General features: G+C 38.2%; 2 protein-coding genes across 16 annotated transcripts in view; one reads left to right on the plus strand and one right to left on the minus strand.

Annotated features, from left to right (window-relative positions):
- ABCB4 (ATP binding cassette subfamily B member 4) overlaps positions 1–13,055 on the plus strand; it is a 73,885-nt gene extending 60,830 nt beyond the window's left edge. For 7 of the 10 annotated variants that reach the window (XM_027102696.1, XM_027102698.1, XM_027102699.1 and 4 more), the window contains 4 exons: positions 95–292; positions 1,763–1,969; positions 4,762–4,908; positions 12,802–13,055. In XM_027102696.1, the coding sequence (XP_026958497.1) occupies positions 95–292; positions 1,763–1,969; positions 4,762–4,908; positions 12,802–13,005 (756 nt within the window). In that variant the 3' untranslated portion in view covers positions 13,006–13,055. Of the gene's footprint in view, positions 1–94; positions 293–1,762; positions 1,974–4,761; positions 4,909–12,801 lie in introns of those variants that run through there. The other 3 variants (XM_027102700.1, XM_027102701.1, XM_027102702.1) reach the window with 3 other exon arrangements.
- CROT (carnitine O-octanoyltransferase) overlaps positions 1–19,394 on the minus strand; it is a 92,952-nt gene that overhangs the window by 13,762 nt on the left and 59,796 nt on the right. For 5 of the 6 annotated variants that reach the window (XM_027102711.1, XM_027102710.1, XM_027102707.1 and 2 more), the window contains one exon: positions 17,173–18,148. The exons of the other annotated variant lie outside the window; for it this stretch is intronic. In XM_027102711.1, the coding sequence (XP_026958512.1) occupies positions 18,028–18,148 (121 nt within the window). In that variant the 3' untranslated portion in view covers positions 17,173–18,027. Of the gene's footprint in view, positions 1–17,172; positions 18,149–19,394 lie in introns of those variants that run through there. 6 annotated transcript variants of the gene reach the window in all.

Below are 19,394 nucleotides of genomic sequence, written 5' to 3' on the forward strand. Positions count from 1 at the left end.
ACTGCGCCACCAGGGAAGGCCTTGAAATTATACTTTTTATTTCAGTCATTATCAGACCAATTACAATAGCAACATAAAAATACCTATTTTTTAGGATAAGTTTGAAGGAAACGTGACACTTAATGAAGTCGTGTTCAACTATCCCACGCGGCCAAACGTGCCCGTGCTTCAGGGGCTGAGCCTCGAGGTGAAGAAGGGCCAGACGCTGGCCCTGGTGGGCAGCAGCGGCTGTGGGAAGAGCACGGTGGTCCAGCTCCTGGAGCGGTTCTACGACCCCTCGGCTGGAACAGTGGTGAGCACACTTTCTTAAATTAGTAACTTGATTTAAGGCAGTATTTCAAGTGGCTAAACCAATATTCCCATAATATTGGAAAAAACTGGACAAGACCTATAATCCTAACTGATATGAGGACCACCATTCTCTAAACCCCAAGGTGGCACCCACAGTCAGACAGATATATGGGGACGGTAGGGCAGAACATCAGGAATTGAGTGTAGTTCAGAAAGTACTGAGTGTGAAGTTGATCTGTGCCCTGCCCTGGGCCTTCTGAGCCAGCTGGAGTCTCCTGCGTGAACACTCAATCGCTTCCTGGGTTGTAAAGGTAAGCCGCACAGTCCTGCCAGAGTTCTGAGTAGACGCCCAGGACTCCCTCCCCTCCTCTTGCCTTTGCCATCTCTCTCTAACCCGTACTCCAGCCCTCTCATATTTGGCTTTCAGCATTGATGTTGTGGTGTCTAGCCCCTGGCCCTCTTCCATGAATGGAGACTTGGCTCTTAGCGATAATGCCTGCATTTCCCATTACCTTGGGATGGTACCCACTGACCTAGCCCAGGAAGCCCACCCCCATTTAGACAGTCACCAGAATGCTAAACCTTGTTGAGTTGTTTCTTTGGGGGAAATCTTATGCTTCCACTATTACAATTACTCTGAAGGTATGAATACGGGCAAACCAGCTCAACAATACTGTGTAGGTGTGCTGTGCCAATACCACAGTGGGAATTTCTTTAGAGGGCAAGACTAGTTGGACTTGTGTGTATTTCTTCACCGTGCCCTTTGCATTGCTGGAAGCTGTGTCCTCAGTTAGCACATCACAAGGCTCCTCTAGAAGCATCGTGCCTCCTGCTTACGGCAAACAAAAAAATCATCAAAACCACCATCAACAAAGCCAGTTTTCCAAAGACAAAGATACTGCCCTTTGAGCTTGTCCACTTTCCACTCAACTCTTGTCCTTTAGTGCCATCAAAAACAGAAATGGGGGGAGTTGAAGGCTGGTAGTTCTCAAGTGAAAGAGAGGTAGAGGTAGGAAAGGAGGTAACCAACTTTCAAAATCTGGGGCCATGCTGATCTGCTTTTTGTCCTGGTGTGCCTGGAGGAGGGGGATACAGTCAAGGTGAAAGGTTGCAGTTGTTCAGGCGACAGCAGATAGGCGCAGGACACCTAACTGCATACTTCTTAAAGGCAGAGGACGGTACATTTGCCTGGATGAGGGCAAGGTAGGAAGCAGAGAAAGAACTGTGGAAAGATGGGGCCAAATGTGCCGCCATTTTACCAGGTAGAACAAGAAAGGGATGGCCTAGTTAACAACAATAAGAAATCGTTTTGTTGGCTGTGTTGGCCTCCAGCACTGTAAGAGCTTACAGGCTGTGAGGGTTGGTATTTCACAAACTGCTGATGCCCACGTGCAACAGTCCTCCTAGTAACTTACTGTTTAGTTGTTTGTTTTTTAAGCCCTTCTTATAGTTTGTGGACTTTGGTTTTCAGCTCCTAGATGGTCAAGAAGCAAAGAAACTCAACATCCAGTGGCTCAGAGCCCAACTCGGAATTGTGTCCCAGGAGCCCATCCTGTTTGACTGCAGCATTGCCGACAACATTGCCTACGGAGACAACAGCCGGTCTGTAAAGATGCCTGAAATTGTGAGTGCCGCCAAAGCAGCCAACATCCATCCTTTCATCGAGACCTTACCCAAAGTAAGTGAACTGGTAGCTTCCTAGGCTGATACCAGAATCAACTGCAAACTGTTTTCCTCCTCCAACAGTTCCCAAAGTTATACTTCAAAGTCTTGCAACAGAACTTGCCTCTGTACTAGCACTGTGACCTTGAACAAGACGCTGAAGTCCATGATACCAAGTTTCCTTACTGGTAAATGGGAAAATTAGGCATGGCGTCTACCTTGTACAAATGTCGTGAGAAGCAAACGAGGTGATGTTAAGTCACCTCAAACAGGTGCTTGAGGGCTGCGTTCGTACTGTAGCCATGTTTGCTTTATTCCTTACGGTACTTTCTTTTTTAAACATTTTATTTTGAGATAATTATAGATTCATGTGCAGTTGTAAGGAATACAGAGATCTTGTGTACCCTTGATCCAGTTTCCTCCAATGACATCTTGCAAAAGTAATAGGGTACTGCAACCACGATACTAATTTTGATACAATCCACTTACCTTGCTCAGACTTCCCCAGTTTTATCATACTTGTCTGCATTTGGATACGTTTGTAGTTCTACGCAATTTTACTGCGTGTGTAGACTCCTGTATCCACTACCCCTGTCAAGATACGGAACGTTTTCATCACCACAGATTCCTCATTTTGCCCTTTTATAACCACACACCCCTCCTCCCTGCCCTTACTCCCCACGACCCCTGGCAACCACTAGCTGTTCTCCATTTCTGTAATCTTATACTTTAAGAATGTTATGTAAACATATGTACAGTATATAACCTTGTGAGATTAGCTTTTTGCCTCAGCATAATTCCCTGAAGCTGTTGTGTATAACTGTATACACAACAGTTCATGCCTTTTTATTGCTGAGTCGGATGGCTCCATGGTCTGGATGGCCCGCAGCTTTTTAAATTTTTATTGGGGTATAGTTGATTTACAATGCTGTGTTAGTTTCTGGTGTACAGCCAAGTGAATCACTTATGCATATACAGTTATCCACTCGTTTAGATTCTTTTCCCATATAGGCCATTACAGAGTACTGAGTAGAGTTCTCTGTGCTCTACAGTAGGTCCTAATTAGTTATCGATTTTATATATAGTAGTGTGTATATGTCAATCCCAATCTCCCAATTTATCCCCCTCCCCTTACCTGCTGGTAACCATAAATTTATTTTCTACATCTGTAACTCTTATTTCTGTTTTGTAGAGAAAAGGGAACCTTCTTGCACTGTTCGTGGGAATGCAGATTGGTACAGCCACTATGGAGAACAGTATGGAGGTTCCTTACAAAAAGTAAAAATAGAGCTACCATGTGGTCCTCAGCTTTTTTAACTAGTCACCTGTTGAACCACATCCAGGTTGTTTCCGTTTGGGCTATTAAGAGTAAAGCTGCTATAAATACTTGTGTGCAGGCTTTAGTGTGACCCTAAATTTTTATTTCTCTGCGATAAATGCCCAGGAGCACAATTGCTAGACCATATGTTAATTGCTTAACTTTATAAGAAACTGCTCAACTGTTTTCCAAGGTGGCCCTGCCATTTCATTTTCCCACCAGCAAGTATGAGGGAGGGATACCGTTGCTCTGAATCTTTGCCACCATTTGCTGTTGCCACTGTTTTTTCTACCATCCTGATAGGTGTACAGTGATATCTTACTGTGGTTTTAATTTGCATTTCCTAATGGCAGAGGATGTTGAACATTTTTTTATATAGTTATTTGCCATCTATATTTCCTCTTTGGTGAAATGTCTTTTCATGTCTTTTGCCCATTTTCTAATTGGATTATTTTTTTACTGTTGAGTTTTGACAGATTTTTATATATTCATGTTACTAGTCCTGTGTTGGAAATGTAGTTTGCAAATATTTTCTCCCAGTTTGTAGCTTATTTTTTCATCCTTTTAATGGGGTCTTTTTCAGAGCTTCGGTTTTTAATTTTGATGAGGTCCAATTCATTTTTTCCTTTTACAGACTGTGCTTTTGATGTCAAGTCCGAGAACTCTTTGCCTAGCCCTTGGTCCTGAAGATTTTTCTCCACTATTTTCTGAATTTATGGTTTTACATTTTACTTTTAAGTTCACACTCCATTTTGAGTTAATTTTGGTATAAGGTTGTTTTTCTTTAGTGTTTCATTTCTTTGGAAAGGACTGTACTCTCCAATTTCCACGGTCCCCAACACTCCCTATTTATTACCTCATTATTAGCAGTTATGACTATAGCCAAATTGCAGTGAAATCAATATATATTTGAAAACTAAGAGTTCAGTGAAACAATTTTCACAGTGACTAGGAACTTGATCTTATATTGAGTGCTGTGTATATATTTTTTTTCTCTTGATTATATATTCCTTAAGGGTAAGAACACAGACTAATTCATTTTTATACTTCCCACGGTTCTGGCATAATAGGTAGCTGGTAAATATTTAAATGAATGAATGAGTTTAAAAAAGAATAGGCTCCATGTGAGTCATGTGAATATTTCAAATAAAAAATGTTATACCTTAAACACTAACATGTAACCATTTTAGGACTCCAATGATAGCAGATCAACTGACATTTTGATAATGGTAGGAACTGGAGAATTTGTTGCAGCATACCATTGAAAACTAAGGTCATTAATTTTCTAGTTTGATTTTGAAAATGAATGTCCTGTTAAAAAAAATTAAATGGACAACTTGGTAGTTGTTACAGAAACTCTTTAGTGATTCTAAGTAATTTTTTCTTATAATTAGAACTGTCAAGTGTTAAGAAGTAAAAGTTTATTCAATATGTCATTAGAATTTTTCTGAGCTAGAACTTCATTAACTTTACTAATGGCTAACTTGCAGAAATATGAAACAAGAGTGGGAGATAAGGGGACTCAGCTTTCAGGAGGTCAAAAACAGAGGATTGCTATTGCCCGAGCCCTCATCCGACACCCCCGAATCCTACTGTTGGATGAAGCTACATCAGCTCTGGATACTGAAAGTGAAAAGGTATGGCCTCCTACCTCATGTCCCATTTAATTTATAAAATAAAACTTCTTTGTGCAGTCAACCGTGAAAGAATAGATAAACACACAAACAGCTCATACAGCTCAATATCCAGGGGGAAAAAAACCCAGTCAAGAAATGGGCAGAAGGCCTCAACAGTTATTTCTCCAAAGAAGACATACAGATGGCCAACAGGCGCATGAAAAGATGCTCACCATCACTAATTAATGGAGAAATGCACATCAAAACTACAGTCAGAATGGCCATCATCAAAAAGTCAACAGGGACTTCCCTGGTGGCACAGTGGTTAAGAATCCACCTGCCAATTCAGGGGACATGGGTTGGATCCCTAGTCCTGAAAGATCCCACATGCTACAGAGCAACTGAGCCTGTGCACCTAGAGCCCATGCTCTGCAACAATAGAAGCCGCCACAATGAGAAGCCCGTGCGCCACAAGGAAGAGTAGCCCCTGCTTGCCACAACTAGAGAAAGCCTGCATGCAGCAACAAAGACCCAACACAGCCATCCATCCATAAATAAATAAATAAAATAAATAAAATTTATTTATTTTAAAAAAAGTCTACAAATAAATGCTGGAGAGGGTGTGGAGAAAAGGGAACTCTCCTACACTGCTAGTGGGAATGTAAATTGGTACAACTATTATGGAGAACAGTATGGAGGTTCCTTAAAAAACTAAAAATAGAACTACCATATGACCCAGCAATCCCACTCCTGGGCATATATCTGGAGAAAAACATGGTCTGAAAGTATACATGCACCCCAATGTTCGTTGCAGCACTGTTTACAATAGCCAGGATATGGAAGCAACCTAAATGTCCATTGACGAATGGATAAAGAAGATGTGGTACATATATACAATGGAATGCTACTCAGCCATAAAAAAGAACAAAATAATGCCATTTGCAGCAACATGGATGGACCCAGAGATTATTATACTAAGTGAAGTAAGTCAGAGAAAGACAAATACCATTATGATATCACTCAAATGTGGAATCTAATTTAAAACTGATACAAAGGAACTTATTCACAAAACAGAAATAGACTCACAGACATAGAAAACAAACATGGTTGCCAAAGGGGAAAGGAGGGGAGGGATAAATTAGTCTGGTTTTAAAATGTACATACTACTATATATAAAATAGATAACCAACAAGGACCTACTGTATAGCACAGGGAACTATACTCAATATTCTGTAACAACCTATATGAGAAAAGAATTTGAAAAAATACATACCTGTATATGTAAAACTGAATTACTCTGCTGTACCCCTGAAACTAACACACCATTGTAAATCAACACTATTTCAATAAAATTTTTAAAAATAGGCAAGCACAGAAGTAAACAAATGTAGATAGCAGTTATTTTGAGGTAGAATATTTTAATTGAATCCCTTCCAGCATTTTCCAAATTTTCAAAAATGACCACGTATTACTTGTATAAAATGTTATTTTTTGCACTTTTCATTTGCTTTAGCGCATTAATAATGGAAAACCTGGGAAATAAAATACTCAAAAGTGAAGTAGTTAAGTTTAAATCATTTTGTGACTAGTGTGAGAATCCATTTTTATTATAAAGAACATAACTATATGCAAAATGGATTATGTAGCTACCCACCACCAGTCCCTCCCATCAGGAAATTTGCACAAGCCTCTTAGATAGCCTCATCCACCAGAGGGCAGACAGCAGAAGCAAGAAGAACTATAATTCTGCAGCCTGTGGAACAAAAACCACATTCACAGGAAGACAGACAAGATAAAAAGGCAGAGGGCTATGTACCAGATGAAGGAACAAGATAAAACCCCAGAAGAACAACTAAATGAAGTGGAGATAGGCAACCTTCCAGAAAATGAATTCAGAATAATGACAGTGAAGATGATCCAGGACCTTGGAAAAAGAATGGAGGCAAAGATTGAGAAGGTGCAAGAAATGTTTAACAAAGACCTGGAAGAATTAAAGAACAAACAAACACAGATGAACAATACAATAACTGAAATGAAAACTACACTAGAAGGAATCAGTAGCAGAATAACTGAGGCAGAAGAACGGATAAGTGATCTGGAAGACAGAATGGTGGAATTCACTGCTTCGGAACAGAATAAAGAAAAAAGAATGAAAAGAAATGAAGACAGCCTAAGAGACCTCTGGGACAACATTAAACACAACAACATTCACATTATAAGGGTCCCAGAAGGAGAAGAGAGAGAAAGAACCAGAGAAAATATTTGAAGACATTATAGTCAAAACCTTCCCTAACATGGGAATGGAAATAGCCACCCAAGTCCAGGAAGCGCAGACAGTCCCATACAGGATAAACCCAGGGAGAAACATGCCAAGACACATAGTAATCAAATGGGCAAAAATTAAAGACAAAGAAAAATTACTGAAAGCAGCAAGGGAAAAATGTCAAATAACCTAAAAGGGAACTCCCATAAGGTTAACAGCTGATTTCTCAGCAGAAACTCTACAAGCCAGAAGGGAGTGGCATGATGTACTTAAAGTGGTGAAAGGGAGGAAACTACAACCAAGATTACTCTACCCAGCAAGGATCTCTTTCAGATTTGATGGAGAAATCAAAAGCTTTACAGACAAGCAAAAGCTAAGAGAATTCAGCACCACCAAACCAGCTCTACAACAAATGCTAAAGGAACTTCTCGAAGTGGGAAACACTAGAGAAGAAAAGGACCTACAAAAACAAACCCAGAACAATTAAGAAAATGGTCATAGGAACATACATATCGATAATTACCTTAAACATGAATGGAGTAAATGTTCCAACCAAAAGACACAGGCTTGCTGAATGGATACAAAAACAAGACCCATACATATGCTGTCTACAAGAGACCCACTTCAGACCTAGGGACATATACAGACTGAAAGTGAGGGGATGGAAAAAGATATTCCATACAAATGGAAATGAAAAGAAAGCTGGAGTAGCTATACTCATATCAAATAAAATAGACTTTAAAATAAAGAATGTTACAAGAGACAAGGAAGGACACTAAATAATGATCAAGGGATCAATCCAAGAAGAAGATATAACAATTATATATGCACCCAACATAGGAGCACCTCAATACATACGGCAACTGCTTTAAAAGAGGAAATTGACAGTAACACAATAATAGTAGAGGACTTTAACACCTCACTTACACCAATGGACACATCATCCAAAATGAGAATAAGGAAACAGAAGCTTTAAATGACACAATAGACCAGATACATTTAATTGATATTTATAGGACATTCCATCCAAAAACAGGTTACACGTTCTTGAAGTGTGCACAGAACACTCTCCAGGATAGATCACATCTTGGGTCACAAATCAAACCTCAGTAAATTTAAGAAAACTGAAATCATATCAAGCATCTTTTCTGACCACAATGCTATGAGATTAGAACTGAATTACAGGGAAAAAAAACGTAAAAAACACAAACACATGGAGGCTAAACAATATGTTACTAAATAACGAAGACTGAAGAAATCAAAGAGGAAATCAAAAAATACCTAGAGACAAATGACAATGAAAACACGACGATCCAAAACCTATGGGATGCAGCACAAGCAGTTCTAAGAGGGAAGTTTATAGCTACACAAGCTTACCTCAAGAAACAAGAAAAATCTCAAGTAAACAATCTAACCTTACACCTAAAGGAACTAGAGAAAGAAGAACAAACAAAACCCAAAGTTAGCAGAAGGAAAGAAATCATAAAGATCAGAGCAGAAATAAATGAAATAGAAACAAAGAAAACAATAGCAAAGATCAATAAAACTAAAAGCTGGTTGTTTGAGAAGATAAACAAAATTGATAAACCATTGGCCAGACTCACCAAGAAAAAGAGGGAGAGGACTCAAATCAATACAGTTAGAAATGAAAAAGGAGAAGTTACAATAGACACCACAGAAATACAAAGCATCCTAAGAGACTACTACAAGCAACTCTATGCCAATAAAATGGACAACCCGGAAGAAATGGACAAATTCTTAGAAAGGTATGAACTTCCGAGACTGAACCAGGAAGAAACAGAAAATATGAACAATCACAAGTAATGAAATTGAAACTGTGATTAAGAATCTTCCAACAAACAAAAGTCCAGGACCAGATGGCTTCACAAGTGAGTTCTATCAAATATTTAGTGAAGAGCTAACAATCATCCTTCTCAAACTCTTCCAAAAAATTGCAGAGGAAGGAACACTCCCAAACTCATTGTATGAGGCCACCATCACCCTGAGACCAAAACCAGACAAAGATACTACAAAAAAATAAAATTACAGACCAATATCACTGATGAATATAGATGCAAAAATCCTCAACAAAACACTAGCAAACAGAATTCAACAACACATTAAAAGGACCATCCACCATGATCAAGTGGGATTTATCCCAGGTATGCAAGGATTCTTCAATATACGCAAATCAATCAATGTGATACACCATATTAACGAAGGAGAAAAACCGTATGATCATCTCAATACATGCAGAAACAGCTTTTGAACAAAACTCAACACACATTTATGATAAAAACTCTCCAGAAAGTGGGCATAGAGGGAACCTACCTCAACATAATAAAGGCCATATACAACAAACCCACAGCAAACATCATTCTCAATGGTGAAAAACTGAAAGCATTTCCTCTAAGATCAGGAACAAGACAAGGATGTCCACTCTCACCACTATTATTCAACATAGCTTTAGAAGTCCTAGCCATGGCAATCAGAGAAGAAAAATAAAAGGAATACAAATTTGAAAAGAAGAAGTAAAACTGTCACTGTTTGAAGATGACATGATACTATACATAGAGAATCCTAAAAATGCCACCAGAAGACTACTAGAGCTAAACAATGAATTTGGTAAAGTTGCAGGATACAAAATTAATGCACAGAAATCTCTTGCATTCCTATACACTAATGATGAAAAATCTGAAAGAGAAATTAAGGAAACACTCCCATTTACCGTTGCAACAAAAAGAATAAAATACCTAGGAATAAACCTACCTAAGGAGACAAAAGACCTGTATGCAGAAAACTATAAGACACTGATGAAAGAAATCAAAGATGCTACCAACAGATGGAGAGATATACCAAATTCTTGGATTAGAAGAATCAATATTGTGAAAATGGCTATACTACCCAAAGCAATCTACAGATTCAATGCAATCCCTATCAAATTACCAATGGCATTTTTTACGGAACTAGAACAAATCATCTTAAAATTTGTATGGAGACACAAAAGACCCCGAATAGCCAAAGCAGTCTTTAGAGAAAAAAACGGAGCTGGAGGAATCAGACTCCCTGACTTCAGACTATACTACAAAGCTACAGTAATCAAGACAATATGGTACTGGCACAAAAACAGAAACATAGATCAATGGAACAAGATAGAAAGCCCAGAGATAAACCCACGCACCTATGGTCAACTAATGTATGACAAAGTAGGCAAAGATATACAATGGAGCAAGACAGTCTCTTCGATAAGTGGTGCTGGGAAAACTGGACAGCTACATGTAAAAGAATAAAATTAGAACACTCCCTAACACCATACACAAAAATAAACTCAAAATGGATTCGAGACCTAAATGTAAGACCAGAGACTATAAAACTCTTAGAGGAAAACAAAGGAAAAACACTCTTTGAATCACAGCAAGATATTTTTTGATCTACCTCCTAGAATAATGGAAACATAAACAAATGGGACCTAATGAAACTTCACAGCTTTTGCACAGCAAAGTAAACCATAAACAAGACGAAAAGACAACCCTCAGGGGCTTCCCTGGTAACACAGTGGTTGAGAATCTGCCTGCCAATGCAGGGGACACAGGTTCGAGCCCTGATCCGGGAAGATCCCACATGCCGCGGAGCAACTGGGCCCGTGAGCCACAACTACTAAGCCTGCGCGTCTGGAGCCTGTGCTCCACAACAAGAGGGGCCGCAGTAGTGAGAGGCCCGCACACCGCGATGAAGAGTGGCCCCTGCTTGCCACAACTAGAGAAAGCCCTCGCACAGTAACGGAGACCCAACACAGCCAAAAATAAATATACATTAAGACAACCCTCAGAATGGGAGAAAATATTTGCAAACGAATCCTTGGACAAAGGATTAATCGCCAAAATATATAAACAGCTCATGCAGCTCAATATTAAAGAAACAAACAACCCAATCCAAAAATGGGCAGGAGACCTAAATAGACATTTCTCCAAAGAAGACATACAGATGGCCAAGAAGCACATGAAAAGCTGTTCAACATCACTAATTATGAGAGAAATGCAAATCAAAACTACAATGAGGTATCACCTCACACCAGTTAGAATGGGCATTATCAGAAAATCTACAAACAACAAATGCTGGAGAGGGTGTGGACCAAAGGGAACCCTCTTGCACTGTTGGTGGGAATGTAAATTGATACAGCCACAATGGAGAACAGTATGGAGGTTCCTTAAAAAACTAAAAATAGAATTACCACATGATCCAGCAATCCCACTACTGGGCATATACCCAGAGAAAACCATAATTCAAAAAGACACATGCACCCCAATGTTCATTGCAGCACTGTTTACAATAGCCAGGTCATGGAAGCAACCTAAATGCCCATTGACAGATGAATGGGTAAAGAAGATGTGGTACATATATACAATGGAATATTACTCGGCCATAAAAAGGAACAAAATTGAGTCATTTGTTGAGACGTGGTTGGATCTAGAGACTGTCATACAGAGTGAAGTAAGTCAGAAAGAGAAAAACAAATATCATATATTAACGCATGTATGTGGAACCTAGACTAATGGTACAGATGAGCCGGTTTGCAGGGCAGAAGTAGAGGCACAGATGTAGAGAACAAACGTATGGACACCAAGGGGGGAAAGCAGCGTGGGGGGAGGGTTGGGGCGAGGGGTGATGAATAGGGCTAATGGGATTGACATGTATACATTGATGTGTATAAAACTGATGCCTAATAAGAACCTGCAGTATACAAACTACTAATACTAAACTTTCTTTGGGTTATTATTATGGAAATATGTTAATATAAATGTTTCAGACATTACATGAAATTTCTAAAAATCTTATATGTTCTGGTATAATAAGGCATAATTCTAGTTATTACTTGAAAATGTATATCTCAGAAATAACTAAATTTCCTTGTCAATTGCATTATTATGAACTTTCATCAAATCTTTAACCATGGTCATTTTTAAGTCTTTTGTCATTTACAGACAGTTCTGGGTGTACTCTGATGCTTTTGCAAAAATGTTCCTATAAAAGGGTTTCATCTTCAAGGAATTCATGGAAAAGACTCTGACAAGTACAGGTTTCTGGTAACTGACTATACTGCTGACATGAATGAATAAGCATTTTCAGAAAACTGATGAACTCATAAAAGCGTTAACAAAAGATCAAGATAAAAAAAATTAATTACATGGGACTGAGTGAACTGATGAGGATGATTATAATTTTTGTGACTTTCTGTTTGAATAAAAAAAAAATCCCACAAGGACTCAGAGGCGAAAAAATATACAAATCAATTTTCACTGCAAAGTAAAGGAGCTGTTACAGTGGAGGATTACTGGACTGAATGTCAATATTATGGCATAGTATGAGTGTGTTTCATGTTTGGTAATTGTAATCATTGTTGCTTTTGTTGTGTTCATCCATTTACAATGCTTGGTGTCAGTCTATTTATCTCTTGTAAAAATAAAATACAGTGTGTGTATGTGGAAAAAAAAGATGGATTATGTAAAAACATGCATAAAGCTAAAGATTCAAAATGAGACAAGAAAGGTAATTTTCTTTTGTACATATGGTAAAATATTTAGATTTCCTTTACAGTTAAAACTTATTTCTACAATTTTTAAGATAAGGCTTCTATTCTGATTTATCAATAGATTGTCCAAGAAGCTCTGGACAAAGCCCGAGAAGGCCGCACCTGCATTGTGATCGCTCACCGCCTGTCCACCATTCAGAATGCAGACTTGATAGTGGTGATTGAGAACGGCAAAGTCAAGGAGCACGGCACACACCAGCAGCTGCTAGCACAGAGAGGCATCTATTTCTCTATGGTCAATGTCCAGGCAGGGACACAGAAGTGATGAACTCTTGTTATAGTGTATCTTAAAAATAAATTCAAATCATTCTACAACTTTTTCTGATTTAGAGACTTCTTTTCTAAGTCATCATAAAATATAGGTATATCTTATTCCATATCAATTTAGAACATCCAATTTGGGGTTGGATATTACAGCATTTGAAATGTAGGAGTTAAAAGTAACATCTGGCTTGATGAAGTATGAAAACAGCCTAGCTCTGAGTTACCAAAAACATATGGAGAGAATATCACTCAACCATAAAAAAGAATGAAGTAACACCATTTGCAGCAACATGGATGGACCTACAGATCATCATACTAAATGAAATAAATCAGAGAAAAATACCACATGATATCACTTATATGTGGAATCTAAAAAAAATATATGATACAAATGAACTTATTTACAGAACAGAAAAAGACTCAGAAAACAAACTTATGGTTAGCAAAAGGGAAAGGGGGGAGGGATAAATTTGGAATTTAAGATCAACAGGTATGCACTACTATATATAAAAATAAACAGCAAGGATCTACTGTATAGCACAGGGAACAATATTCAATATCTTTAACCTATAATGGAAAAGAACCTGAAAAAATATGTATATATATAAAACGGAATCACTTTGCTGTACACCTGGAACACTATAAATCAACCATACTTGAATAAAAAAATTTAAAAATCATATGGAGAAAGTGAAGAGCAGAGTTTAGGTATATAAAACTGTAGAAGATTCAATGCAATCCCTATCAAGTTACCCAGGACATTTTTCACAGAACTAAAATTCATATGAAACCATAAAAGACACAATTGCCAAAGCAATCCTGAAGAAAAAGAACAACCCATGGGCTTCCCTGGTGGCGCAGTGGTTGAGAGTCTGCCTGCCGATGCAGGGGACGCGCGTTCGTGCCCTGGTCCGGGAAGATCCCGCATGCCGTGGAGCGGCTGGGCCCGTGAGCCATGGCCGCTGGGCCTGCGCGTCCAGAGCTTGTGTTGCGCAACGGGAGAGGCCACAGTGAGGGGCCCGCGTACCGCAAAAAAAAAAAGAACCCAGGAGGCATAACCCTCTCAGACTTCAGACAGTACTACAAAGCTACAGTAATCAAAACAGCATGGAGGAACTTCCCTGGTGGGGCAGTGGTTAAAATCCACCTGCCAATGCAGGGGACACAGGTTCAAGCCCTGGTCCAGGAAGATCCCACATGCCATAGAGCAACTAAGCCTGTGCACCACAACTGCTGAGCCTGCGCTATAGAGCCCACGAGCCACAGCTACTTACTCCGCGCGCCTGGAGCCCATACTCCGCAACAGGAGAAGCCACCACAATGAGAAGCCCACACACCGCAACTAAGAGTAGCCCCCACCTGCCACAACTAGAGAAAGCCCACCTGCAGCAATGAAGACCCAACACAGCCAAAAATAAATTAATTTTTAAAGAAGTACTTAAATGTAAAGGTTTAAAAGAAAACAGCATGGTATTGGCACAAAAACAGACATATGGATAAATGAAACAGGATAGAGAGCCCAGAAATAAACCCACATGCCTATGGTCAATTAATCTTTGACAAAGGAGGCAAGAATATACAATGGGAAAAAGACAGTCTCTTCAGCAAGTGACGCTGGGAAAGCTGAACAGCCACATGTAAATCAATGAAGCTAGAACACACCTTCACACCATACACAAAAATAAACTCAAAATGGCCTAAAGACTTAAACATAAGACATGACACTATAAAACTCCTAGAAGAGATAACTGGCAAAACATTCCCTGACATAACTTGTACCAATGTTTTCTTAGGTCAGTCTCCCAAGGCAATAGAAATAAAAACAAAAATAAATGAATGGGACCCATTCAAACTTACAGGGTTTTGCACAGCAAAGGAAACTATATACAAAATGAAAAGACAAGCTGCAGAATGGGAGAAAGTATTTGCAAACAATGTGACCAACAACCGATTGATTTCCAAAATACACAAACAGCTCATACAACTTAACAAAAAAACCTAATCGAAAAATGGGCAGAAGACCTAAACAGACATTTCTCAAAGAAGACATACAGATGGCCAACAGGTACATGAAAAGATGCTCAACTTCACTAATTATCTGAGAAATGCAATTCAAAAGGACAATGAGGTATCACCGCACGCTGGTCAGAATGGCCATCATTAAAAAGTCCACAAATAACAAATGCTGGAGAGGGTGTGGAGAAAAGGGAACCCTCTTACACTCTTGGTGGGAATGTAAATTGGTACAGCCACTATGGAGAACAGTACGGAGGTTCCTCAGAAAACTAAAAATAGAGTTCCCATATGATCTAGCAATCCTGCTCCTGGGCATATATCCAGACAAAACTCTAATCCAAAGAGATACATGCACCCTTATGTTCATAGCAGCACTATTCACAATAACCAAGACATGCAAACAACCTAAATGTCCATTGACAAATGAATGGATAAAGAAGATGTGTAACAGATATACAATGGAATACTACTCAACCATAAAAAAAGAACAAAATAATGCCATTTGCAGCAACATGGATGCAACTAGATTATCATACTGAGTGAAGTAAGTCAGAAAGACAAATACCATTATGTTATCATTTATATGTGGAATCTAAAATATGACACAAATGAACCTATCCATGAAAAAGAAACATAATCATGCACATAGAGAACAGACTGGTGGTTGCCAAGGCGGAGGGGGGTGGGGGAGGGATGGAATGAGGTTGGGGGTAGCAGATGTGAGCTTTTATATACACAATGGATAAACAAGGTCCTACTATACAGCACATAGAACTATATTCAATGTCATGTGATAAACCATAATGGAAAAAATATATACAACTGAATCACTTTGCTGTACAGCAGAAATTAACATTGTAAATCAACCATACTCAATTAAAAATTAATTAATTAAATAAAGCTAGAATTCAAAGAAGCCACAGACATAGGGAAAATTCTTATGGTCCTGATTCATTGGGTAGATGACAGGGTAGTTTGGGAACAATTTTCCTTGTTACAAAGTTAAAATATATTGTTCAATAGCATACTCTCTTCATTGGTAAATTTTCAAGTTATTCTACTAGAGAATTGAGGTTTTAAAAAAACGAATGTATTCCCAGATTTATCATCACATTCCAAGAGAAAATGGAATTGTCCTTAGACAAACTAACTGTAGGCACACATTTGTTCCATATAAAGAGGCATATTGTTTAAATGTTTAAAACACATTAATAAAAACTGTACATATTATCTCAGTGCAATTTGAAACATTTGAAAGAAACATCAATAAAATGCTGTTTCTATAGAACTGCATTCCTTTTACAAATAGTTTTATTTTCCCAGAAGATTAATCCACTTCAACAAGAAGGAATATGTTTAGATGGAGACCAAAAAGAAATATTCTAGGCAACCCTTGGAAGCTAACCACTCTGAAATGTTTTTTCCTTAATTTACTGCAGCAATACCCATTCTCACTGCTGTGACAGGTTGTTTAGGTCAGTAATCTATCCAAATCAGGTCTTCTATATGTAATAAATCATATATACCAAGGGATTTTTCAAATGTAACCATGTGTAGCAGTAGACTGAATTTCAGTTAACCAAGAGAGGAGTGGGGCAAAGGGTACGTTACCACAGTGACTCAAGGTGAAAATTCAACCTACTGTTATGTAATTATTCTCAAACTTGCCTGATAAGGATCATGGGGCATTTGCTCCTAGAAATTCTGACTCAGGAGGTGTGGGTAAGGCCCAGGAATCTTTTTGTAAAAAGCAATCCAGACGATTCTTAACTTCAGGCAGGTTAGAGGAACATGTTAAAAACATGAGTGAAAAGAGGTTTCTCTGCAGGAGGTGATCAGCTTCTAAAATACCCAATTCTTTAGATATTATTTAAAAACAATCAAACAGGCCTTAGAACTTCTACCTTTCACTCTTGGAACATTCTCACTGCCCAGTATGAAGTCCAGGCTAGAATCCTGAATGATCAAAGACCATGCAGAGAGAGGTCCAGCCAGTAAGTCCCCAGGCGGTGGTGAGGTTGTCTCAGACTTCCCAGCCTCACCCAGCAGCCTGGTGATGGCAGCGGTGTAACTCACTCAGGCAAGACAGAAGCAGAGCCATCCAAGTGGGCACAGTCAACTAACACAGTCATGAGAAATGATCATAAGACAGTAGGTTTTGCATGGTTTATTACACAATACATAACTGATCAGAAAGTACAAGGTCAAACAGGAATGAAGCACTTACTAAAACACCAAACAAGAAGCTATATATGATTTTGAGAATTTTATTTTCTGAGAATAGAAACTACAAAACAGAACAAAGGAAAAATAAATCCTGACAATCTGATTTAGTATTTAATCCTTTTAAAGTCACTGATTTTAAATATAAATGCTTTAATTTCATATTCACAAAACTAATTATAACAATATACTATAATAAATTTTTTTAGGGTTTTTCATGTATGTCAGAGGGTGTAAACCTCCTTACTACAACTGAATTCTTTTGTCTGTTCAACATAAACTTTTTTTAGACTAAATTGTAGTGGCCTCTCCCAAACATAGTAGACTTATATCCCTGTGGTGAATGTGGAATCATTGATTTCAGGGAAATTAGCATCCAATCATGTATTTCATATCCTTTGGCAACTAGAAAATGTTAAAGTGCTTGAAAGATAGCGTCTATGAGGATGTTCAGAGAGAAAATTTATTACCTATATAGGTACCAACAAAGATATTTAAAAGTTAGATTTGCATTGTGAAAAAATCTGTAGATTTGCATTGTTGAGGCTAACCTTCAAGTTTGCATAGTTCTATAGTCATAATTTGCATTGCTGCTGCATCAGAGGAAGCTTAAAAATATTTCTACTTTCTATGTCAGAATAAATTTAGAGAGCATAATTCTACTAATTTCTACATTCAACAAGTTTCCTTCAGTCAACATCTCTTCCTGTCTCACATCACCAACCCACTCCCAGCATCCAGTTTTATAATATGTTTTGTTAAGTGCTTACTAAATGATTAGTCTCTAAAGATGAGCAATGTCCATCAGTTGCATCATATCACTGAAAGCACGGAAAGTCTGCTGAACTAGCTTTTCTGCATCAGTCTCTGGACATGATTTCCAGGCTGTACAGGCCACAATAAACCTGTGAAGCACAAATAATAAATGATGAAGTAGAACACAAAAATCAACACAAAAAGGCTCCAAATTGAGATGGTGAATAGAGCCATTACCTTTATTCCATCTGGCTGTTCACATATGTAATATGATTTATTGCTCACATTAGGTAAATGTAACCTGACACAATAGAAAGTATAGCCATATTTATATATAATGCTAGGAACACTTAATTTACTGTGTGACTAGAGCCTAAGGACAAAAAGGAAACAAAAAACTAGCCAGAGCTCAAGAGTGCTCTGGGGTCAGGTCTTATTGTGTTAAACAAACTCACCTCTTGCCGTAAAAGACCTTACCAACATGCCCCAAATGGAATGAGTTAGAATATGAATTCATGCCACTGTCTGCAATAAAACTTGACCTATTTTTAAAGAAAAAGAATATAGTGCTGAAGAGAGTAAAAAAATAATAAAATAGAGAAAGAAGGATAAGAGGAGAGAAAGGCTGTTTCTAGAAAAACCAGAGAGAAACTCTCCTGAAACCAAAATATGCCTTCCACCACCATATCCTTCTAGATCCTCCTGATGAAGAAATCCCCTATCTGGCAGGTGATAAAAGTGGTCCCAAGAAGCTGAAACAAACAGGAAAGAAGCGTGGCTTCTGGTGGGCTCAGAGCCGAAACCTCACTACTAGCACTCTTGGAACTAGCCTTCCCCTTTCCAGACACACAAATTTTCAACAGCAAAACATGCATTATGCTCAAGTTAAAATGAAAATGTTGTGTAATGTAAAGCTTGTGGACGGCATGCAATTTTCACATCACTAAAAATTAAGACTGGAAAGTACGTATCTTTGACATGTACTTTAGATTAAGCAGAACAAAATAAAAACATGTTCTGGTCCAGTATATAATAATGAAACCAATGTTTGAATGGATTATATTTGCTGAAAGATATACAGCAACCTACAGAAATTCCTGCCTTGTTTTCACATAGTGATTCATGATCAGTAGGCATTTTCTCGCTATGCTGTGCACATACTTCTCAAATATTTAGCAAGATCTAAAGTATTTCTTTGCAAAGAGTAACGTTTGTATTTATGTGTTAAATTTTTAAAAAATTCAGTTATATTTTTAAATTATAGAAAGAACAATCATTCCTACATGAACAATTCACAAAAGAATATACACAGATGTCAATAAACAAAGAGAAAATGTTTTGCTTCATAAGAATTCAGGTTAGGTTATTTTTCCCTATAAAATTTCTACAGACTGC

This window comes from Aethalodelphis obliquidens, unplaced genomic scaffold, assembly GCF_003676395.1.
Source record: "Aethalodelphis obliquidens isolate GAN/ISIS:26980383/991018 unplaced genomic scaffold, ASM367639v1 scaffold5, whole genome shotgun sequence".
Taxonomy (NCBI): domain Eukaryota; kingdom Metazoa; phylum Chordata; class Mammalia; order Artiodactyla; family Delphinidae; genus Aethalodelphis; species Aethalodelphis obliquidens.